This window comes from Colletotrichum fructicola (genome assembly GCF_000319635.2).
Source record: "Colletotrichum fructicola Nara gc5 chromosome Unknown KSG_Nara_v1_contig09, whole genome shotgun sequence".
Taxonomy (NCBI): domain Eukaryota; kingdom Fungi; phylum Ascomycota; class Sordariomycetes; order Glomerellales; family Glomerellaceae; genus Colletotrichum; species Colletotrichum fructicola.
This window is the reverse complement of record NW_027094059.1, coordinates 2,761,954-2,785,003: the sequence shown is the minus strand read 5'-3', so window position 1 is coordinate 2,785,003 and position 23,050 is coordinate 2,761,954. Positions and strand designations below refer to the sequence as shown.

The 23,050-nt window shown below is 54.1% G+C and overlaps 8 protein-coding genes across 8 annotated transcripts; 4 read left to right on the top strand and 4 right to left on the bottom strand.

Annotated features, from left to right (window-relative positions):
• Nucleotides 1–563: 563 nt before the first annotated feature.
• On the top strand, nucleotides 564–1,384 carry CGGC5_v015074 (uncharacterized protein; the record flags this gene model as incomplete). Its single annotated transcript, XM_066153198.1, has 3 exons — nucleotides 564–656; nucleotides 710–835; nucleotides 1,268–1,384. 3 exons carry the CDS (start codon nucleotides 564–566, stop codon nucleotides 1,382–1,384), a joined length of 336 nt encoding a protein of 111 aa, XP_066007382.1.
• A 1,498-nt stretch (nucleotides 1,385–2,882) lies between these two features.
• On the top strand, nucleotides 2,883–4,483 carry CGGC5_v015073 (uncharacterized protein; the record flags this gene model as incomplete). The annotated part of the gene is made up of 3 exons (XM_066153197.1): nucleotides 2,883–3,203; nucleotides 3,400–4,188; nucleotides 4,289–4,483. 3 exons carry the CDS (start codon nucleotides 2,883–2,885, stop codon nucleotides 4,481–4,483), a joined length of 1,305 nt encoding a protein of 434 aa, XP_066007383.1.
• A 4,886-nt stretch (nucleotides 4,484–9,369) lies between these two features.
• CGGC5_v015072 (uncharacterized protein) lies at nucleotides 9,370–12,371 on the top strand (the record flags this gene model as incomplete). Its single annotated transcript, XM_032026878.2, has 4 exons — nucleotides 9,370–9,827; nucleotides 10,613–10,638; nucleotides 10,696–11,832; nucleotides 11,896–12,371. The coding sequence occupies 4 exons, from the start codon at nucleotides 9,370–9,372 to the stop codon at nucleotides 12,369–12,371; spliced, it is 2,097 nt and encodes a 698-aa protein (XP_031876655.2).
• Nucleotides 12,372–12,989: 618 nt separating this feature from the next.
• CGGC5_v015071 (uncharacterized protein) lies at nucleotides 12,990–14,606 on the top strand (the record flags this gene model as incomplete). Its single annotated transcript, XM_032026879.2, has 1 exon — nucleotides 13,116–14,606. The coding sequence occupies one exon, from the start codon at nucleotides 13,116–13,118 to the stop codon at nucleotides 14,604–14,606; it is 1,491 nt and encodes a 496-aa protein (XP_031876654.2).
• Nucleotides 14,607–15,139: 533 nt separating this feature from the next.
• On the bottom strand, nucleotides 15,140–16,043 carry CGGC5_v015070 (uncharacterized protein; the record flags this gene model as incomplete). Its single annotated transcript, XM_032026880.1, has 2 exons — nucleotides 15,140–15,858; nucleotides 15,941–16,043. 2 exons carry the CDS (start codon nucleotides 16,041–16,043, stop codon nucleotides 15,140–15,142), a joined length of 822 nt encoding a protein of 273 aa, XP_031876658.1.
• An 803-nt stretch (nucleotides 16,044–16,846) lies between these two features.
• Nucleotides 16,847–17,536, bottom strand: CGGC5_v015069 (uncharacterized protein; the record flags this gene model as incomplete). The annotated part of the gene is made up of 1 exon (XM_032026881.1): nucleotides 16,847–17,536. One exon carries the CDS (start codon nucleotides 17,534–17,536, stop codon nucleotides 16,847–16,849), a length of 690 nt encoding a protein of 229 aa, XP_031876657.1.
• A 465-nt stretch (nucleotides 17,537–18,001) lies between these two features.
• cysD-3 (Homocysteine synthase) lies at nucleotides 18,002–19,605 on the bottom strand (the record flags this gene model as incomplete). The annotated part of the gene is made up of 4 exons (XM_032026883.1): nucleotides 18,002–18,376; nucleotides 18,429–19,348; nucleotides 19,400–19,515; nucleotides 19,571–19,605. The coding sequence occupies 4 exons, from the start codon at nucleotides 19,603–19,605 to the stop codon at nucleotides 18,002–18,004; spliced, it is 1,446 nt and encodes a 481-aa protein (XP_031876686.1).
• Nucleotides 19,606–20,088: 483 nt separating this feature from the next.
• CGGC5_v015067 (uncharacterized protein) lies at nucleotides 20,089–22,746 on the bottom strand (the record flags this gene model as incomplete). The annotated part of the gene is made up of 11 exons (XM_066153196.1): nucleotides 20,089–20,141; nucleotides 20,204–20,823; nucleotides 20,897–21,129; nucleotides 21,178–21,246; nucleotides 21,297–21,335; nucleotides 21,389–21,739; nucleotides 21,809–21,947; nucleotides 21,998–22,202; nucleotides 22,257–22,407; nucleotides 22,476–22,521; nucleotides 22,658–22,746. 11 exons carry the CDS (start codon nucleotides 22,744–22,746, stop codon nucleotides 20,089–20,091), a joined length of 1,995 nt encoding a protein of 664 aa, XP_066007467.1.
• Nucleotides 22,747–23,050: the final 304 nt, after the last annotated feature.

The following is a 23,050-nucleotide window of genomic DNA, read 5'->3' as shown; positions in this document are numbered from 1 at the left end:
AGAGATATCCTGAGACACCATATCACATCTCGGTACTACACATAGACCAGCGAAAACGAAAGCGAGTTCCGACGCAGTCACTTACATCAAGTGGGGGCATGCCGAAACTCAAAACTCACTTCCAAAGAGCAGCAGATCCAACCAAAGAGCCATTGCATGCGGTGGGCGTCGCGAGTCATATAAGTTGGCCTGAAACCTCTTACAGCTGACTATCCCCAGAGCTTTCTGTTATCTGCCAGGCCCCCTCATACACAGTTTGTGGGTTTCATTGACCCCTAATGCCACAGCATATTTAGTCATGACCCTTGGAAATACACTCATTGTAACCCAAACTCTATCAGCAGAACTCGGATGTGACAATCCCTTGCCTATGTCTATCAAACCGTTCGTCTGATTGAATGCTGCACGCAGACACAACTCTACCTATATACTACGCTCACCAACGTACTCTGTCATCTAACATAAAAAGGGTCGCGTCTCTGCTCTAGTCATCGATTGGGATTGGTATCACCATCCGCTTCAGCTGTACAGCAACATACATTTATCAGTTATCACTCATAACCATGCATTTCCTGGCAACTCTTACCTACGCTGGGCTCCTGTGCAGCTCAGCCCGAGCACAGTTAGGTCTTTGTGTACCGGTTGACATCACCAATGTATGTTCTTCCAATTGAATTCATCCTGCATAGCTTGCTAACACGGGAGAAAGCCTCAAAAATGTGGTCCTCTCGAGGAACAGCAAAATTGCGCCCAGAAAGCGGTAGACACGTGCGCCCATATTGGCGGTGAGGGTACGACAGGCTTTTGTGTACCCTTCAACGTTGCTCGCAGCGATGTGAGTTAATCTCTGTCGACTTATAGTAGTTATGTGGCGATCGCTGATACCTAGCCTAATTAGCCTGCGCAATGCGGTCCGGGACGGGCTGGATGCCCTTTTGGTTCAAGTTGTCGCTTTCCTTGAAGAGTTCACAGCGATAGTCTACTTGCAGGTGCATACATCAGGCTATTCATGTATGTCTAGCATGTGAGTGTGGATAGACAACGCGTTGGAAACATGTCATGCCGTGTTTGAATTTTCCAAAGACTTATCTAAGTAATCATGAAGACGGACAGAGGGAAAGAAAAGGCATCTGAATGTCGAATGCGTCGCGCAGGCACAAGTACTGCAGAGCCAATACCAAGGGCTCCGACACATATCTCTGTGGCGACCAAGTGACCATCAACTCAGCCCAGTGTTTAACATCAGATTGCGCCCTTTCAAGTCCAGGACCTATCCCTTTACACCCTCTCGGACGACTTGAAGTTCACCTTCCGGTTCGTCTACATGGACTACTACTTCGCCAACTCTGCCCTCGTCGTCGGCTGCAGGCCCAGCACCGCGTAGGCCACTCACAGACCCGGCGGCGTCTGCGCACCGCTCTGTCTTCCAGCGTATGCGTACTTTGAAGTGAAGGACAATGGCATCTGTCGCTCCGGGGCGGGCATGGATGTGGTGGCAACGGCCCTGGACACAGATTCAGAGTGCAATGTGGTATGTACAGGACGGGCGAACACAGAATTGCGCTGGCTCGGCGGGAATCCACATCTATGCTGCCAGGGCGCATCCGTTGCTGAGGCCGGGCGTGTCGTCGTCGTTGGCTTTTTGTGCTTCCAAGACGGCCTTGCCAAACATCTGGATGTGTTTACGGGGCGAAGAACACTGTAGTTACCATCAAATCTAAACGTTCCAGATCCCCCCAGAGCTAGGAAAGCCCCTTGTTTTATTCATGTACTCAATGTTGCTTGCGAAGTCATCTGCATGTAGGCCATCTTTATTGAACAAAATGGGGCAAGAAATTCCTGAGCAATTTAGACATCGCTCAAGTTTCCATATTCACAAATACCCAAGCATGGGTGGCCTTCGGGGGGACGTATCAAGCTCACAACTGTACCTATTGTGATGCGAACAACGAACGTCGGAGTAGCAGCTATCATGGAAGACCCATCTGCATCGTTGAACAGAGGATTTGTCTATCACACCAGCAACACTTGGAAACATGTGTCATGTTGGTCTTATTCGCTCTTGTTTTCGGTCAGGGAAACAAACCACTCGTGTTGCCTTTTGTTACCACTCATCCAACATACAATCCCGGGGCTTCGTTCAACAAGGGATCGATAAGCTGATATTGAAACCAGATACGTCTGATGTGCCTGAAAGATTTTTTCTTATTTGGATCATATGTTGGCCTGGTAGGGGTGTTCAAGAATGTTCCAAACACAATGGGTATTCAGCAGGATGCCCGAATACTCTTTCACCACGCTCCATCCGAGCAGAGCTTTGTTCTTGGGGCTGTCCCGTTCACTCAATGGCTGCCTGGAGATTCCGTGAGGCAAGAGCATGTGGCCCTTCCTTCCACCGGGCTGCCAGCTCATTCAACGAAAGCAGATGCAGCTACTCCACTAGCCTTTTCGTTCAACTCATCATCATTTCCGAGGCAACCAACACTTCAGTGCTGCACCGACCGCTACCTGTCTCATTACGAGAGATTGAAGAGCGGGGATTTTGCAGAGATTCGCCGACATCTCGCATATCTTTCATCCATCCAATTCGAGCCAACCTCTACCTGGCGGCCGCCGCAGCATCGCATTGCCCGCAAACGCGCCTCCGACCTGTCTCGCAAAATCTTTCGCTCGTCTGCCTCCACTCTGCACTTGCTCAAGTCGACTTGGCCTGCGGACAGATTGACACGCAAGCGAATTTGGTGATTCTTTCGATCTAGGTAAGCAACTCCCATGTCCATTGCAAATTTCAGTCTGGCTGACGCGTTTTCTTCTAGGTCGTCTAGAATTCATCAATCGCCCAGCCCCGCATCGCGATTATCGTACCCTCCCTGCTTCTCGACATGCCGATCCTCATTAGCTCCGACGCCTGGGCCAAATGGCAGCCGGTAATTGAGGAGCTCCACGCCGACTATGAATTTCCTGTCAAGACAAAGACTGAGCTCAACGCGATTTTGTCTCTCTATACCGGCGAAGGAATCTCGTTCTGTCTGAATCAAGACAATTGGCGGTTCATCATCGACGTAATCCGATCCCGCGATGACGTTATCGAAGACATCGTCACTATTTCCGTCATCAAGCGACCCCAGGGGAACACCGATACAGCCAACGGCTGGCTGATCACTCGAACATGCGACATACACGGGGCTCTCAATGCGGACAAGGTTGTTGAAAATCGGGACCTTGCCTGGTTTGGGATTCTCAAGAATTCCTTGAGCCATAAGCAATGCTGCACACTTCCCTCCTACATACCACCCCACCAGCACCCACTGTTAGTGCTGCGCTGGGCCCGCCACCCTAACACTAACACCACCAAACCCAGCCCCACGACCAGAACCCTCGCCCGCGATGGCCTCACAGCCAGCCGCGGGCCCCTCGCAGGGCCCCAACGGCCTCATATCCTCTATACATAACCTGCCGAAGACCCCTCCCCCCCCTACCTCCCTACCCCCACGTCCGAGGGGCCTCACGCCCCCCCCTATCTGGCCCCTGGGAAGAGGGCCACAACCGGCCACTGCCGCCCTTCAGCAAGCCCGGGAAGGCCGGGCCCTCCGAGATGAGGCCCTGAACCTCCTCGCAAAAGGCCTAGATGCCCTCATTGGGACGGCTCCAGCACGCCTGAAGGCTACAGCCCAGGACCTTATCGACTCCTTTACCAGATTTGCAACCGCAGAAATCTCTGGACCCACCCCTACCCCCGGGCCCGGAAAAACGTACGCCCAGGCCGTCGGAGGCTCCACTGCAGGTGGACCCCTCTCCGGCCCCGGCCCCGGCCCCCGGCCGAGCCGAACAACAGGCCGGCAGCCCACCAACTACGCAAACAAGCCAAAACAGACCCAGGATCTCCGCCTACTGGTTCGGCTCCCTGCAGAACATATCCCTACGTCTAGATCTCTGGCCCCTCATTCAGTAAAAATGGTAGTCACAAAAGAGCTTAACCTACAACCACAAGACCTAGTTGAGGTTCGCCATACTGCTACTGGCTTCTCACTGAGACCCCAGAACAAGGAGATTCAAGCCCTACTCCTGCAGAGGGCCCCTGAGATTAAGAACTGTCTCACAGCTGAGAAGGTAGAAGTGCCTACTAGATGGTACCAGTATTCCATCCCTTTTTGCCCCCTGTACTTCACAAGCCTGGATGGAAGTAAGGTGGGTATTGAATCTGAAATAGAGGAGGAGGTCCTTCTAAGGACAAAGCAAAGACTCCTCTCCTGGCGCCCAACCCGAGATAGCCCTAACCTGGCTACAGCTACGCAAAGCCTCATCATCGCCCTCCCTCAAGAGGTCAAGGAAGGCTTCCGCCTATTCGGCCAGTCAGGCCCAGCCCGTCTGCTTCCCCCAAGGAAGCGTACCCCCAAACGACACTCCCCTGGCTGCCAAGGCTTTCACTCAGACCGCTTTTGTACCAGGCAAGCTCTCTGCGAGAACTGCAGCAAGCCGTTAGGTACTCATGAGGCTGGGCCATGCCTAGCCAGGCCCAAGTGTGCTAACTGCTATGGGCCCTTCCCAGCAAGCCACACTAACTGCCCAGCCAGACCGCTACTAGTTAACGGAAAACTTGTCATACCCACCTATAAGGAACTGCGAGGGATCCGGAAGGTTGGAGGCAAGGCCTCAGATGACCTCCTAGCTAGCCAGACCTGCTCCCTGGGCAGCACACAGCAAGCAGAGGCCAGGCCAGGCGCTACATCTAAGCGCCCTCGACCCCTCACACCTACACAAGACTCAATTGTTGTTGCAGATACTGCTAGCATAACTGGAAGCAGCAGCAGTATGGATGAGGATGAGGCTGAAGACTCTGAAGCCCTCCCCCTTACTAACCGCCCTATCCGCCCGCTTCCAAGCAGCAGCAGAAGCCAGAGGGTAACACAGAAACCTGACTACAACGTTATTAATGCCTACACCCACCTCGACCTCGACTCAGAGCAGTAGGCTCAGGCCGGCTTCCCCACGGGTACTACGGGTCGCCCAGTGTAACGTGGGGAAGATAAGCCCAGCTCATACAGCTCTCCTGGAGCTCTGCTGGGCAGACCAGATCGATATAGTACTGATCCAGGAACCCTGGACAGGCTTTAGAGATAAGATGCAAATTAATACACACCCAGGCTATAACTCTTATGTGCCAGTTGACTTCTGGAACAGCAGAGACACAAGGCCTAGGGTCATGACCTACACACGCAAAAGTCTAAGGTTACGCATACAGCAACAAAGACCTACCCAATCAAGGGATATCTTATGGATTAAAGCTGGCGACGTTACTATTATAAACGTCTATAGGCCACCAGGTGAACCCACAAACCACACAACAAATACCCTCCTAAGATATCAACCACCAGAGAGAGCCCTTATTGCTGGGGATCTTAATGCCCGCCACTCTTCTTGGGAACCCAGCTCCCAAAGCCGGAACCGAGGGGACGATATTGCAGAGTGGGCTGAAGGCTATAATCTTGAGTTCATTGGGGAAGCTGGGGCTCCAACCCATACCCATGGGCATGTACTAGACCTCACCTTCTCAAATATTCCCTTTGCAGAGGCCCATGTCAGCCCACACCTACATCCAGGGGCTGATCACCAAGCTATCACAACAACTATGCCTATAAAAACCCAGGAACAGAGGTGCCAGACAAGCCTCCCTACAGTCTCAGACTCATCCCTCCTCCGGCTAGCCGACCTAGTAAGCGCAGGGATCCCAGCCCTGCCTACCTTAGGGGATACACCTACTCCGGCAGAAATAGACTCCCTAGCTACCCAACTAGTCAGCCTCCTTTCTACAGCTATCCAGGCGGTAGGGAAGAGACGGACTAGCCAGGGTAGGGGAGCCCCCTGGTGGACAGAGGAGTGTTCAGAGGCCCACCAAGCAGCTGTTAAGGCAAGGCGTCGACAAATCCAAGAGCCTGGGCTAGTAATACCACCGCCTATCCTAGAGGAGCAGAAGGCCTTTCTGACCACAGTCAGGAAGGCAAAATGTGCCTACTGGGCTGCTAAGATTGAGGGGGCTAGATCTAGCCAGAACCTATACCAGATACTAAGCTGGCGTAAGTCTGGCCTAGCTATCAAGGCCCCACCTCTACTAGTGGATGGACAGGCCATCAACAACAGCTACGATAAAGCCCAAGCCTTGCGGAAGGCCCTACTAGAGAGATTTGACGCTACAGACGACCTACCTGGGAACCCATTTGCTGCTCCTATAGTCCCAAGGCGTCTAATACCCTGGCAACAGATAGTCAGCATTGAGGAAGTACGCCAGGCAACTCTCACAAAGGCTACAACCCCTGGGATTGACGGGATTACTACAAAGTTGCTACAATCCATTTGGGGCCTGATAGGTGTTCCTATACAGCAGCTCTTTCAGACCTGTGTCCAAACAGGCTACTTCCCTAGGACCTTCCGTAAAGCAGAGGTGGTTATGATCCAGAAGCCAGGGAAAACAGACCTCTCAAAGACTGGATCCTGGCGTCCAATAGCCCTCCTATCCTGCTTAGGCAAGGGTTTAGAGCGGCTGATAGCAAAGAGGATGGCATATCTTACTATTCTAGAAGGGATAGCCAGCCCACAGCAGGTTGGGGCATTACCAGGGAGGGCTGCAGTCGATCTGACAACCTGCCTAACCCACGAGATCGAAAGGGCTCTGGATCTAGGGCTTACTGCTACCCTGGCGACAATGGACGTTAAGGGGGCATTTGACTCCGTGCTACGAAACCGGCTTATCCTCAGGCTACGACAGCAGGGCTGGCCTAGTAGTCTGATTAGGCTGATATTTACCTTCGCCTCCAGCCGGACCGCCCGAGTCAGGCTAGAGGAAACTACTACAGAGGACTTCCCTCTGTCCTGTGGGCTCCCTCAGGGCTCTCCGCTATCCCCTATTCTTTTTCTGCTCTATATAGCTGATATCCTGGCGGATAACCAGAAGCTACGGTTTGGCTATGCAGATGATATCGGCCTCCTAGCGACTAGCCCCTCTCTAGAGGAAAATGCTACAGCCCTCAGCCAGGAGGTCACTCAGATCCTCAACTGGGGTACAGATAATAAGGTAGCATTTGACCCTGCTAAGTGCGAGGCGGTCCATTTTAGTAGGAAACATAAGCAGAGGAAGGACCTACTAGATATACAGGCAAAGGACCTGACTATAAAGGCCTCAACTAGACCTATACGATGGCTAGGGGTCTGGTTTGATAAGAAACTCACCTTCCGGCACCACGTCGATATAAAGGTGGCAGCAGCAAAGAAAGTGGCCCAGTTCCTGCGGCACTTATCCAACACCAAAGGGGGGCTCCCTGCCGCTGCTGCTCGCCAAGCTGTCATTGCCTGTGTCCTCCCAATAGCCCTATATGGAGCTGAGACCTGGTATGCAGGGTTAAAGAGACCAGCTAGGAACAGCAGCACTACTACTACTAGCAGTAGCGCTGATAACCAGATAGCTACAGTTAGCACAAGGCAAAAGGGCCTGGTTAAGAGGGTAGAGAAGGTTATAACAGTAGCAGCAAGGGCTATCCTACCTGTCTGGAGGACCACGCCAACCAGCAGCCTCCTCCGAGACTCTGGCCTGCCTACCGCAAAAGTAGCTCTCGAAGCAGTACGCCTACGCTTCGCTACACGCCTACAGAAGGTTGACCAACAGCACCCCCTAGTCCCAAGGCTTTCCCAGCTAGGGCGGCGGCAAACAAGGCTTCAAAGAACAGCAGCCCTCCTACCTAAGTGCCCAAGGCCGTTGCTCCTACAGCCACAGCACCTCTCAGGATCACAAGACCCTACAGCTGGCCAGGATAAAGAGAAAGCAGCTAAAGCGTTTCAGGACTGGATTAAGACTGTGCCAGACAACCATACAATTATCTACTCAGACGGCTCTAAAGCCCCTAATGGGGCTACAGGTTTCGGCTTCGTTATCTACCGCAGCAACAAACGGATAGCCCAAGGGTGCGGCCGCCTTAACATTGCAGAAGTGTTTGACGGCGAGGCAGAGGGGGCGAGGGCAGGGCTCCAAAGGGCCCTCCTTACTTCCCAAGGCCAGCCTATACATATCTGCATTGATAACACCAGCGTCATTCAGGGGATCCGAGGCATAGCTCCAGACTCCTCACAAGCGGCCTTCCTGGAGATCCAGGAGATAGCAAGGATACAGAACATACAGACCCATTGGTGCCCAGGGCACCAAGGGATAAAAGGAAACGAAGAGGCTGACAGCCTAGCTAAGGAGGGCACAACACTGCCAGCCCCAAGAGGCCTCCTAGCTACCCTATCAGGGATTAAGCGACTGGCCAAAGAACGCGAACAACACCAGCATAGGAAATGGTGGAAGCAAGAAGCACCCCCCCGTTATACCCAGCTGGGGCTTAAGGCCACCCTTGGCTGCCCTCCTGAACTAGCTCTACCAAGAGCTACCCTTCACTATCTCCTGGCAGCACGATCAGGCCACGGAGACTTTGAACAGTATCATCAACGCTTTAATCACACAGAGGCATTGCTCACCTGCTCCTGTGGGGAGGCTAAAGAGGCAGACCACCTGGTCTACTGCCGTAAGACCCTAGTGAGGAGGCAACGGTGGCCTATCCTCTACCCTTATAGCCGAAGGGAGCCTCTAGGACCTATAGGCTCCCTAGAGCGCTACTTTAAGGGTCTACTTATCGACTCTGAAGGCTTCCAGGCCTTCCTTGACGTGACAGACTTCTTCCAGAAGATCTGCCCGCGTTACTAAGAGATAGGACTTAACCTATCCTCTCAAAAACAACAGACTACCTATAGTCACCAGGACAGCAGATTGCTATAACGGAACTAGGGCACCAGTGGGAACTAGGGATGGATAGAACACATATTGGCCCTCGGGCAAGATCTGGAGGACGCTAGGAAGAGACGTGTACTACAGAGTATATAGCTAGAGCCTGCGGCCCTCCACGCCACATACCCTTCGGGAGGTCTGCCGCAAGGGCGGCTGCGCCCTTGCCGCCACGGCGTTAAATATCAAACAAACAAACAAACAAGCAATGCTGCAGAGTTGAGGTGACTGGACCATATGTCGCTCAGGCACCCTTGGGGAACTGGAAAGGAATTCGACTCGCTGTCAACCAATATTCATATGTCCGAGAGATTGCCTCACTTCGACAGCAGCTGCAGGAGAAGAAAAGCGAGACATCATCGAAGCGAAAGTTGTCAGTAGTCGCTGTTACCGAGGATGACATTGCGGAGTCGCCGGCTTTCAAGAAGCTTCGCAAGAGCAAAGACAAGTATAAGGACGCAAAGACGGAAGCGGAAGATCGAGCAACTGCCGCCGAAGACCGTGGAAAAGACTTGGAGCCAGAGATTGAAAGCTTGCGGGGTGAGCTCCTCCAAAAGAAAATGCTTGTCGCCCAGAAAGACAAAGCCATCAATGACCTTTGTCGGGAGTATGCCATCAAGGATGTTTCATTGCAAAGTCTGCGCGAACAGGTCGCCAAACAAAGGAAAGGGCCCTCGACTGGCGGAGAAGATCTTGGCGAACATCTGGAATCTGCAATGAAGATCAATGAAGACAAGGCCGTCGGACTGGCGGCTGAGAACAGCGTGCTGAAAGGAGTGGTCGATCGGCAGAAGGCTGAGATGAATGAGCTGACAAGAAAGCTGACACGCGGTAACCGCGCGATGGATACCAAAAGCAGAGACTTCAAGCGTCTTCAGGAACTTGTACTCAGAGAAGTGCCGCAAGAAAAGATACCAGGCAACCTTCGAGGACTGCAAGCGAACGATTCCAACAATCAATTGTTCTCCAGCTTCCGAGCTCCTGACGAAAATGGCCACGCTCATCCCGGGCCCGAATCGTCATTTCATACACCATCAAATCGGAACTGACCGGAAGCTCTAGCAGACACTGGAGCATTGTATTCCAGTTCATGTTAGATTGGAGGAAGCAAGGCATCTGATGTGTCGTGGCTGTTGCTCTCAGCAAGTTTGAGCAGTATGACGAGGTTGCGGAGGGCGAGCTGGCCAGGATGAGCACCGGTTTCGTGAAGGAGAATGGTCGGATTGGATCTGGGAGTTTACAGAGGAGATAAGTGGAAAGGGTGTCTTGGGAAACGAGACGTGGCACAGGAAAGCTAGGATTGGAGATGTTGTCGAGGCAGAAACGGATGGTCTGAGCATGAATGCTCGATCAGATTTGAGCGAGGAATTGGGTTCACAGGCTTCCTCGAGGAAGAAGTTTGTAAGATGACACTACTTTGCAGAACGCCTTTCGTAACCCAAGAAGTTTAATTTCAGAATTTGTTATTTTCTCAAATCTTGGCTATGTTGCCGTGCTGTTGGAACAAATATGACTATTCCGGTACCTGCCGGCAGCAGAAATAAAGACGGGGATTCTTTTCGGTCGGTTGAAGTGCGCTTTCGATTTTTCAAAGGCTGCCTTACCATATGGATACCTACCTTTCCGCCTATTACTCCTTCCAGCCCCATTCACCTTGCGCCGCGGCAAAATTTCCTCAGCAACCACCTCACTCAGCACACTGAGAATATTGCCCAGGAAACACGACGTTTCGTTTCTTTTGTGAAAGAAATTGTTGTGTTCTTCTTTCTTCCGTGTACTTTGTCGTCTTCCACCTGGCCGCAGATGGGTTCACTTTCGCTCCATTCTTGGTACGTGGTCCTGCTCACTTTCGCTTCTCCAGCTAATTTGCCCTCGTTCGATTTCAGACTCATTCATCCCCAAGTCCACTTTGGCTTCCTCCGACCTGATCGCAACGACAACAAAGCACATCAGCGTCACCATGGCGCCTCAGCTGCTCTCCGATGTTTGTGAGCGATGGGCCCCCGCAGTAACCTACTTCATCGACCGGGGATTACTACCCTTCGATGACCACGGGGGTTTCCAGAACTACATCAACGGCGAACTATGGAAAGGCAACAGCATTCGACTCGAAGCTCCTGGCAGTCAATTCATCATCGACCTGATTGAGACCTCTCCCGATAAAGTTGACATCGTCGCTTTCAGTGTCACTAGGTTTGTGGGAGGTAGTTTTCTCGGAGGTGAGGTGGTCACTGAGCTGTCAGCCAACTGTCCAAGAGCTTCCGATCATGTCGAACGGATTCGTGGAATGGAGACTGTGGGTATCAACAGAGGGGGCAGGTTTCAGCCAACATGTTGCCGAGAGGACTGGATGAAGAATTCTCGGAAGGATGTCCGTCTTCCCCGTCTCATCGCAGAGATTTCACGCCAAAAGATCGTCAAAGTCGCAAAAGAGAGGAAGATCCAGGCACTCAAGCTTACCCAGTTGGAACAGAAGAAAGAGTCGTCGATGACGAACACGGCAGACCTGGGATTTAATGACGAGCTGACTCGCAACCTAGCCGCTCTATGCAAGAAGGCTGCCACGCTCCTGGCTTCCAAGGGCGAACGCAAGACGCTCAAAGTCCACGAAAACATCAGCACACAAGACGCAATCTCATTCATCAGCAAAGCAATCGATGACTTGCAACACTGGGCTCCATCCGGGCCTTTTGATCAGGCCCAACGCGACAATCTGTCAAATAAGGAAACTTCATCGACGTCTTCAGTCAAAGCTAAGCACAATCACTCGCAGGAAAAGCCGCAGCTTGAATCCGAAGTCTGGCGAATTACCGAAGAGAAAGAGCAACTTGAGAAGCTCAATACGGAGTTAAAGGAAGATGTTGAGCTGTTCCGGTCTCGGGCCAAAGACGCAGAGGAAAGGTTGAGGCAGCTGACGGGTCAACATTCCGGTGATGCGAATGGAGAAGGGCTTGCAGAGAACAGTACTCATCAAGTCACTGTTCAGATCCAAGAGGATTTCCAGCACCATAAGGATACGCAAGGTGAGTCAATCAGTTCTGCTTTCAGCTCGAGTCGTAAGAACACGCACTAATACGAAAGAATAGAGGTCATCCACAAGCAGGTGTCTGGGGAAGGAAAAGACTCGCCTCAATCACCCAGCGACGACGACACGGACGATGAAGAGCTCGTCATCAAGGAAGACAGCTTCGATGAAGACGCCCTCTTCGAGGAGCTAGCCAAGGAGCTTCGTTTCACGGCGAAGGGTGAGGATGTTGCAAGCAAAGAGTCAGGAAAGCAGCATCGTGTCTCTCAGCTGGAGAGAGAGCTGGAAACGACGAAAAAGGCTTTGAAGAACAAGACAGATGAGCTGGCCTCGGCCACAGAGAAGCATTCCAAGGAGCTCATGGAGGCCGGAGGAAACAAAGAGAAGTGTCGGTGCAAGGATAAGGAGGCCTATTTGGAGAGTGTCGAAGAACACGTTGAGAAGCTGAGAGGAACGATGGAAGACGTACTCAGACACGTTTCGACGTACCAGGGACGCAAGAGACGTCGAACTGAGGGCCCGGACTTCGAGTACTGAGATTTTCTAGGAGGCAAAGAGGTCCAGGAGATGTAGGATTTACACAGCTAGCTCGCGAATGCCGGATCTGGGAAGAATTCTGGATGGCTTTCATTGCCGTCATCTTTCTTTCACGGGGTGAAGTTTGCTAGCACTTAGATAGATGGAGACAAAAACAAAGATTGCTGCCTGAAATCAAGTGCAGTTTCCATTTCTGCGCAACTTCCGTACAGGGCAAGCGAATTTTGACCTTCACCTCCGGCACTTTTTGGGACTGCAAGTATTTCCCAGCCAACCACCGCTTTTGCCTCTTCATCCTTCACTCGTGTGATCAGAATTTTGATCACACCTCATTCAATTGCTGCAGAATTTCCTCAGACGACAACCGAGTCTTCAAGGATTCGCTTGACGCGCTACTTTCCTCTTTTCGACCGGCTTTCTTTTCTTCACAACTTCCGCGCTTTCCACCCTGCCGAACGGGATTTTCGACACGTTCACCTCGAACGTTGCTTCCTTCCAAAACCGATCATGCGCCGTTGATCTGCGACATCTGCTCTCCCCATCAAGCATTTTTTCAAATTCAAACTCCATTGCTATCATCGCTACCTACCGAGCCGCCGACACGCCGACATCGCCACCATGAACCTGAAGCTCAACGTCTCGGTAGAGGCCTGGAGGCGATGGAAAGACGTCATCCACCACCTCTCCAAACCCCCCTACGACTTCCCTGCCTCCAATCAAGACGAGTTCAGCCTCTTCCTGCGCATGTTCTCCGGCACCGGCACCACCTTCCGCATCTCCCGCGACCGTTGGAAGTTCGTCATCGACGTTCTCCGAATCGGCAACGACATCATCGACATTGTCGCCATCACCATCATCGCGCATACAATCCAAGACGAGCGCCACAATGGCTTCGTCATCACGAAGGCATGCCGCGTTCACTTCAACAAAGACACCAAGTCGCCCGGTTCCCCAGAGTTGAAGTGGCACATGGTCACCAGCGGCGGAGAGGCCTATCATCACTGCTGCGATAAGGAGTGCATCGGTCCGGACAGAGTCAACAAGCGCAAGCTCAACTGGGAGTCCACTCGACTTAGTATCATTCAGAGGGCCTTTGAGCAAGAGGTGCTCGAGCTCCGACGAAATGGCAAGACGTTGGAGCAGAGGAATTCGAAGAAGGCTTCGTCAGCACAGGACCAGAGTTTGAGGATTCAGATCCAAGAGCAGTTGCACCAGCTTGCTGAGAGCGCCCATGAGATCGAGCGTCAACGGGAGAATAATCACATCATGACCGACGAGATTGCACGCCTTCGGGACCGAGGCAGCATCATGGCTGAGGAGATTGTGGATTTGAGAGGACAGCTAGAGGCCGCAGGAAAGCAAGGCGACTTTCCGAATCAGCACATGACGAGACATCAGAGACTGCAGCAAAAATTTGGAGAGGTGTCACGGGAGAATGGGAGACTGAAGTCGGAGGTTCATCAGCTGACGGAGACCAACGAGGGTCTCAAAGGGAGCAATCTTCAACTTTCTTCATACAACGCCGAGATGCGAGCTCGCTCCGAGGAAAGGAAGAAGAGCCACGAGGAACTGGAAGCTGCAAGAACGCAACTCAAACATCGCACGAAGCGCCTTGGCCAAGAAATTCGACGTACCCAAAATCGATTGGAGGAAGTGAAGGGTGTCAGCAAGGAACTCAAGACCGACAAGGCACAGTTGAAACTTGATCTTGTCAATGCGGAGGACCACAATCGGCTGCTCGAAAGCGAAAATTATTTCTCTCGCATCAACGAACAAAAGAGCTTTGACATGCAATCAAAGTACATCAGCGACCTCGAGGACAAGATGAAGCACAAGGACGCTCTCATCAAGCAACTCCAACAAAACATCCTCCGCGCTCAACCTCAAACACCCAAACACGCGTCCATGCCTGGCCGCGAAGAGCTGGAGCGCCAGCGCCACATCTCCCGCGAAGCGCACGAGCGGGCTTCCGACCTCGAGAGCAAGCTCGACGCGATGAAGGCTGCCATGACAGACAAGACGGACGAGATGGCCAGCCTGGAGAAGGAGTGGTCCGCGAAGGTGGCCGAGGCTGATGGCATGAAGAGGCGGTACCACGACAAGGATGCGTACATCACGAACCTGGAGACGAAGCTGGAGGAGCTGAGGGGCACGATGGAGAATGTGCTTGGACAAGTCTCGATGCATCAAGGTCGAAAGAGACGCCGGACTGAGGGACCGGACTTTCAGCTGTGATACGCCATCGGTGGAAATATTGAGACGCTGAAGTGCGAATTGGGCTGGGCATTACGATATGGATGTTGCTGAAGTTGGCCAAAGGGAAGAATGACGTAGGCTGCCCAACGCGTCGATATCATGAATCTTCCAGCAAGAGGAATTGGGTTGGCAAGATTGGCGGGTGGAGTTAATTGGACAAGATGCTGTGTCTTGCGTTCAGACAGCTTGGAAGACTTTCGCTTTGTTCCTTAGATTGATGAACCAGACTTTTCAAGAACATTTGATGGGCGATGCCGTCTTTTGCCAGTGATGCTTCCCAAACCAAAGGCCTTCTTCACTTCTCACTGCGTCGATTGCCTTGTATTCGTACCACTTTGTACACTGTCTCTCTTCGATGAAAGACGCATCTTCATGGTGCCAAACACGGTAACAGGCATCATCATCATCCAAGAAGCATCAAGAACAAACACATGAAATGAACCATGCAATCATTATTCTATCCCAAACCCAAGCCCAATGCATATCCCAAAAACGCCATATCATGCCCTCATCTACGCCGAAGCCTCAACCCTCTCCTCCTTCTCCCCATCAACCTTCAACCCCTCGACCCCCTTCGCAATCCCCGTAAACGGACACACGCCCTCGGTCCTGGGTATCCTCGACGGGCTCCTCGGCCCCGCCGCGACCGTCTCTTCATCGCTCTCGCTCTCCAAAATCTTCCGTCCATGCAAATACCCCTCCTCCTCAATCACCGGCTCCTCCCCGCCCTCCCTCTCAAACTCCGCGCCGTCCTTGACATGCCACTTCGCCATCAGATCATTCTGGATCCAAATCACCTTCCCCAGCGCCTTGACGAGCGCAATCTTGCGCTGCATATGCAACCTCGGATGGCTCAAAATCGCCTCCGTCATCACATCCTGAATAAAGCTCAGACACGCGCCGAGGTGGATGTACTCCACGTGCAGCGGGTGCGCGCGGCCGAGCCCGACGTGCATCATGCCGACCTTGTCGAGGTACTCCCAGAACTCCATCTTGCTCGGGTCGGAGCACAGCTTGGCGAGGTACGCGCGCAGGAACATCTTGCGGTGCAGGATCTGCGGGGAGTTGTCGTCGGGGACCTCGTCCATGGGGCCCTCGAAGGAGGTGGAGCGCGTGGTGAAGGCGCGCGCGGTGATGTCGTACTGGAGCAGCTTGTGGTAGACGATGTTGACGACGGCGGGGATGAGGGCTTTGACGTATTTGGCGCCCGAGATGAGGGCTTCGATGTCTTCTGCGGCGGCTGTTAGTGCTGTGTTTGGAAGACGGCGAGTGGGCGATGGGCAGGGCAGGGGAAGGGGAAGGGGATGACGGACTTGATGAGAAGTCGAGGAAGCTGTGGAGGTAGCGGATGCGGGCCTCGAGGTCTGTGTAGAGCTCCTCGCGGTCGACGTGGTTCATGTGGCGCATGAGACCCATTTTGGCGGTGTTGCTTTTCCTTCTTCTTTTTTTCTCGGGATGCGAATGAAGCTTTTGAGGGTATCAATATGGTCGTGATGTTGTTGGCGATGGTTCGTGTAAGTCACGGCGACGGTCTTTTCTCCGAAAAAGCCAAATTGCTGCGTCTCCAACTGTTGTTTTCGAATTCAGGAACTTCTTCGCCCAAACTCGACCCCAGGGACCACACGATATTTGAGCATCGCGAAAACCACTCTCACACTTCCCTACGCTTTGTCGCGCTGGCGTCATAATGCGCTGATGAGCTGATGAGCTGATGGCACCAGGGGAGAAAATGGGAAGGGAAGCGGGACCGAATGATGGTGGTCTGATTTGCAACTGGCGCCACCTTTCGGGCTGAGTTGGAAGCAGTCATCCAGCACACATTGAAAGCTGGCAGCGTTGGACCCACCGCGCAGGCACAAAGTTTTGGCGGGGTGCACGCGACCCCTTCGAAAATGGCAGCATCCATTCAACACAAGCACCGTCAGATCGGAATGGGGCGGGCTGGCTGTGCTGGTGCTGACCCTGCCGCCGCGGGTTCCCGATTGTCGAATGATCCGACCGGGGGGGAAACGTACATTTGTCAATGGGCGAATGGGCGCGAGGTGTTGGTCAGTCGCACCCGAATTCGCGCCAAAATTGGCGGTGGACCCCGCGATGGGTGCATTCCAGGGGTCCAGCATGATTCCATCTTTGGACGCGGAACATGTCACCGTCTTTCTAGAACGCGGCCAAGTGTTTTGTGTTGAATTCTGCAATCTGCTCATCAGCCCTTCTGGCAATTACTTCTCCCCCTGCCCTTCCGCATCCCGATCCTTCCCACGCTCCCGCCGCGCCTCGTCCGTATCCAACGTCCCCTGCGCATCCGCGCGCTGCTCAGCCGTCGACGCCTCGCTTGTCGCGATGTTCTTCAGCACGTAGGCGGGCACGAAGCCGCTGCGCGTAAACTCTTCCGCGCGAATCTCCTTTGCGGCGGGTTTTGTCTCGGGTGTCTTTGCGGCCCCCGTCGCGGATGTGGATGCATTCTCGCTTTCGGCGATGGCCGTGCGGATGTGCGGGGGCACGATGCCGCCCCCGTCGTACGGCTTGCGCTGCGGCATTGTTGTCGGCCTGGTGGGTGTATGTGTTGGCGCTTCTTTGTCTGCGTCTTTGCTGCCCTCGTCTGCTTCCTTTTCCTCCTCGTCGGGGGTGAGGATAGTGCTCGATGTCTCCGCTGCGACAGGCGAGCGGGAGACACGGATAACGACGAACGGCGTGGCAGAACGGGCGATGTAATCGAAGAGGCTGTCGTCCTTGGTCGGAGCTTCGACCGGTCGAGGTACAGGCCACCTATCCGCTTGGGCGTAGTAAGAACTACCGCGTGCGGTGCTGCTGCCTATTGCCGACGCGGTGTTGGGAGCAGTATACGGGATACTAGGCTTGACGATGCCCGTGGTGACTAGTAGGTTGACGTTGTGGTTCGCAGGTGGCATATTTGCTTCTGATATCGTGAGGGGTCGTCCCTTAGGTTTGTGTTTGCGCTGATGTCATCTGATAGTTCACAGTGAAACCAGCGGGAGAAGCCTTTTAATAGCCCCAAACTTCCATCGCACTCACAAGGTTATTTCCACTCACTGTTGCAAAAGAACCGTCAAGGTTCCTCGAGAAGGAGGTGCGATTAAGCTCTTTCTGTCTCTCTCTGCCCGCCCCACGCGGGAGGGGTAGCACTGGGACCGGCACCTTGCTGCACGACAGCTCCGCCGATGACACGCATCTCAATGTCTGAGATCCCGGGGGAGGGCCGGACGCAGATACAGACGTGGGGGGCTTCTCTCCTCTTGGGTAAATACCATATCTTCAGCAAAATTGAATGTATTTTATTCTTGGACGCTGCCACCAAAAACGAAACTAGATGCTTTCAAAAAAGTTCGCTTCCCTCAATGCTACGCCACCCCGTCTCAAGCGCTAACCTGCACCGTGCCGTCCGTCCCGGGTCTCGGCGCGCCCGTCGAGCTCTTCCCCATGAACCCGCCCGACACGAGGTTCAGCGCCGCCGCAAACGGGTCCCCGCCCGTCTTCACCGCCGCCGGCAGCCCGGCAGCCGCGAATGCCTGCTCAAAGTCCTTCTTAATGTCCTCGAAGCCCTCGATGCCGACCGACACGCGGATGAGGTCCGGCGTCACGCCGCCCTTGATCTTCTCCTCGTCGGGCAGCTGCTGGTGCGTCGTCACCCACGGGTGGATGATGAGCGTCTTGGCGTCGCCGACGTTGGCGAGGTGCGAGCACAGCTTGAGGTTGTCGACGACGGCGCGCACTTGGTCAATGTTGCCGGCCTGGCGGGTGGTTAGCTGAGGCCCAGGAAGATAGATGGGGAAGTAGACTTACGACGCCAAAGGTCAGGACGCCGCCTGCGCCGTTGGTAAAGACCTTCTTGGTGTACTCGTAGTCGGGGTGCGACTTGAGGCCGGGGTAGAGCACCCAGTTAACGCTGGGATGCGCCTCGAGCCACTCGGCCAGCTTCTGTGTGTTCTCCGCGTGGCGTTGTCCTCGAAGGGCGAGAGTCTCGAGTCCTTGCAGGAAGAGCCACGCGTTGAAGGGACTCATGCAGGGTCCCAAGTCGCGCATGCTGTCCATGCGAACCTTGGCTGAGAGAGCCTTGTATCCATATGTGTCCCAGAACTTCAGCCCGTGGTATCCGTCCGCCGGCTCCGTGAATCCTGGGAACTTACCCGAGGCGCTCCAGTCAAAGTGGCCGCCGTCGATGACGATGCCTCCCATGGACGTGCCGTGGCCGCCGATCCACTTGGTGCAGGAGTGCGTGACAATGTCGGCGCCCTGCCTGATGGGCTGGCACAGGTAGCCGCCCATGCCAAACGTGTTGTCGACGATGAGCGGGATTCCATGCTTGTGTGCGACGTCCGCAATCGCCTTGATATCGGGCACGCTGTGCTTCGGGTTGCTGATCGTCTCGATGTAGACGCACCGCGTGTTCTCGTCAATGGCCGCGTCAATGTCGGCAGGCTCGTTGCCCACAACCCACTTGACGTCGATATGGAACTTCTTCATGTATACTCGGAACTGGTTGTAGGTGCCGCCGTACAGCCAGCTGGTGCTCACAAAGTTCTGGCCTGGCTCACAGCAATTCGTGAGGGCCATGAACTGCGCGGCGTGGCCCGAGGCGGCGGCGACGGCACCGACGCCGCCCTCGAGCATCGCCATGCGTGACTCGAAGACGCTGTTGGTCGGGTTGCCCATGCGCGTGTAGACGTAGCCATCTTTGCTCCATGCAAACTTGCTGGCGCCATCTGCTACTCGTTAGCCGTGCCTTGTGTCACCGTGACACACCAAGTCCTCACCGGCAGCATCGGAAAAGTTGTAGGCGGCTGTCTGATACAGAGGGACCGCTCTTGAACCGTTGACGGGATCCGGCTCTTGGCCACCGTGGACGGCGAGCGTGGCGAAATCCGGCTCCCTGTTCGGCCAATGTGTCAGTTTTTGAAGGCCCAAAAGCCGGCCGGGATCCTCACCAATCCACGTTACTCAGAGAACCAGAGACAGGCATCTTGAACGGACGAGAAAAAGGTAAGGAATGATTGAGAGGGGTAATAATAGTCTAAGTCGTCGCTTTGAGTTCCGGTTCAACTCCGAAATCGTTGAAACTTTTGCTCCAACACAGGCAAACGTCTCAGGCAAAGCCCAATATCTTAAATGCTCCCAAAACGCCCTTGAAGCAACTCCATCATTTCGTTTCAATCGTTCGATACCACTCCAGCATGATACCCCAGATCGCATAGCATTGCATTGCGTCGTCGTGCAACGGGGGGTTGATCGATCGCCGGCCTTTGCTGATAAACGAGCAAACCCCGCGATGCCCCCCTTTTCGTACAGATATTCCCGAGACCCACTCAGAGCCCGCGCCCAGATCCCATTGAGATGCCGTGGGATGCCGTCACGCGTGGACGCGAGATGCAGGCGATATGCAGGCTCCCTGCAAGGAGACCGGAAGCGAATGGGCGACCGCAGGTCAGGTCGTTTCGGCCGTTTCCTAGACCGTGGGATCGAACATCATGGTGGGTTCGATAACACTGCGAATTTGGTCTGCAGGAGGAAATTAGCATGCGCAGGTTACCGATAGATAGATTGCAAGGGGTTTGTCTCACCACGCATCCCGCCGAGGGCCTCAAAGGCCGTAGCATAGTTTTCAAGCGTCGCGGAGATGGAGGCCAAGCCCGTCTGCAGGCGCAAAAGCAAGCTCTCCACCATCGGGGTTGTCAGGGCATTCTCGGGATACATGGCCTTTGTTTTGTGGTTGACCATCAGCAATGCATACGCGCACTGCATGGCGCAGCAAGCGAAGGAAGGCATGGTCCTAGGGCACACAATAGTCGACGTGGGCGCCAGATAACACGGCGCAGGGCAGAGCTGGCCAAAGGGGTTCGGGTATGGCAAGTCGTCGAACGAATTAGCAATGTTGATAGCCGCTTTGAGGCAAATCTTAGCCGACTGGTGGCTGCTGAAAGGAAAAGTCGCCAGCGGGCTCCCATTGGGTGAGTGGTCCGACTGAGGAGATCTCTTTCCCGAGTTTGGTGGCGAGGCTGTTCCATTTGAGCTAGTCACTGGCGGCGAAGGTAGGGTCATCATTGTGCTACAGGAGCACGAAGGCCACGACTTGGGCTCGATGCCGTTGTCATTGTCGGCCTTGGATTTCAAGTCGCAGTGCTTTCCTGAAAACACGGGCATGTCAAAGAAGGCACAGTAGCGGTGGATCTTGATCCGCGCGCTGTTGGTGGTCAGCAATTGCTCGGAGTTTGATAGGAGATACTCGCCTATTCAGCTTGATCCGAGCCATACACCTGAGAGACCGGGAAAGGATCTCCTCAGTGGGATCTAGTGGCGTCGTCGTGGTGGACTGCAGTATCCACGAATCTGCAACCGTGTTGAGGGGCTCCAAGTATTGCTCCATCTCCTTCATCCTCGCGTAGATGCGCGTCATGTCGCCACCACTCTTGACCGTCTTGTTCAATTCAATCACGAATTGTGTTGCCGACAGGATAGCCTGCTGGGCCTGAATATACACGGCAAAGGCCTGCCAAATGGTGAGCCTTCGTCCCAAAGAGGCACATTGAGTACATACCTCAGGGTCTGATTGGATGGTCGGGTACTTGGTCGTGTAGCTCGGCGTAAACACTGAAAAGGTCGGCTCCTCCACAGCGTCAGTAAGTGCTTCAAGTGGGATGAAGGGGGATTACACACAGTATTACTGACGATGGACCCTTGACATACACAGATATACTGCCAGACGCCGCGTTAGCAAAATACACAAGATCTAAATCAGCAAAACGCACCGTCATCCACCAGACTCTTCGTCGAGCCTCGGCGAAAATGTCGTCCTCGGTGCAGGCGTGGATTCCTAGGGACATGGCGGATACCAGTGCCTGGCCCGCCCTCGCTTGCATCTTCTTCAAGTTGCCTCTCTGTGCATACTCGTAGACGCTCAGAATGTCCAACGCGATGACGCTTTCCAGCTCCAATGGCACGCCAGGGTGGAACTGCTGCCGGGGAAAATCATCTGGCGATTCGTTCAGGGCCTTTGGTGGCTCGATGGATGAGTCGGGGATTTCGGACTCGATTTCGATGCTCTCGACAGCGCATTGTGCCAGGTACTGGGCGTAACGACGTCTAAAAACTACAGACTCCTTGCTTAAGTGGTTGGTGTCGTTGGCGCATGGAATCAGAGCCAAGATGGCGGATATAGCCAAGCTAACCGGGGTCGAGGGCTGGTACTCGTCCTGGAATGTTTCCGTGTCATTCTGGAAGTGCGGTACAGCCTGGTCGATGGGCAGACCGCTAGGCGGAGGGAGAATCGGAAAGAAAGGGTGAATGAAGATGTAGTAGGCATCCAGACTGTGAGATGGTGAGCTGCTGGTATTTTCAAGTCATTCAGCAGGACTTACATGGCTTGGTCGCTCTTGTATGTCCTGGCGACAGGAACTGGGGGAGTGGGAAAGTTGAAAGAGGCTTCCGATGCGCTCTCGCCGCTGGTGCTTCCGGGCACGCCAGACATGAACAAGGTGTCAAAGATGAAATCGCTGTCCTGGAAAAAGTCTTGAAGCTGCTTCAGGCCTGCTCCAGGGTCGATGTAGTTCTGGAGGGATATGGCTACGGCTACAGTCAGAGGTCTACTCGGTCACAGTCACAAGCATGACGACTCACGGTCTTGAGGAGTGGCTTCATCGACGGGCATGTCGCCATTGAAGCCCGGGTTCTGCTGAGCCAGTTCATCAACCGGCCGCGGTTTCCGCCTCACACGAGCGCCTCCTCTTCTGCTCGGTTTGTAGACGCAGTCGCGCCCCCGGCTCTTACACTGCTTCATGTTAACAAGACGGGTTTCATTTACAGCAAATCCTGAGACTGGGAACAGCAAATGCTTACACTGGCACAAGGGCTTGCTCCATCGCATCGTGTTCGTGAAGCTCGGCTGTTCCTATGTGAGCCACGGTTGCTTGACCATCGCAAAGAACGCCACGCCCGTTGGCAACGGCAGCATGCTTTGCTGCGCCGCATACTCATCCGGAAGGGACAGCTGGCGCCTGGCTTGGGAGAGGGCGACTTACCAGGAGAGGCAAGCAATCTTAACAGGAGGGGTCGCAAACTTCTTCTTTGCCGCGGCAGCGGGAATTGGCGGTACTGCAGCTTCGGTCATTGTGGTCATGGCCAGGTGAGGGGTTTCGACATGTAAGATGAACAAGTCAATGAGTGAAGGCCAACGACGGTGAGGCGCGGCGACGAAGAGCAGGCGCAGCAAGAATCCTTCCGGGCCGATCGGGGTCTGTCACGGAGCGGGCAACGGCGATGTCCAAGTTGGGTGATCGGGGTGTGCGGGATGGTTGGATGGGGCTCGTGGTCTGCCAACAGCGGGGAAAGCAAACGTAATAAATTCGATGGAGAGAGGACGTGGAGCCAGGTACGGCGAGGTCAGCAACGGCCGAGCCGGGAGACGAGTAGCG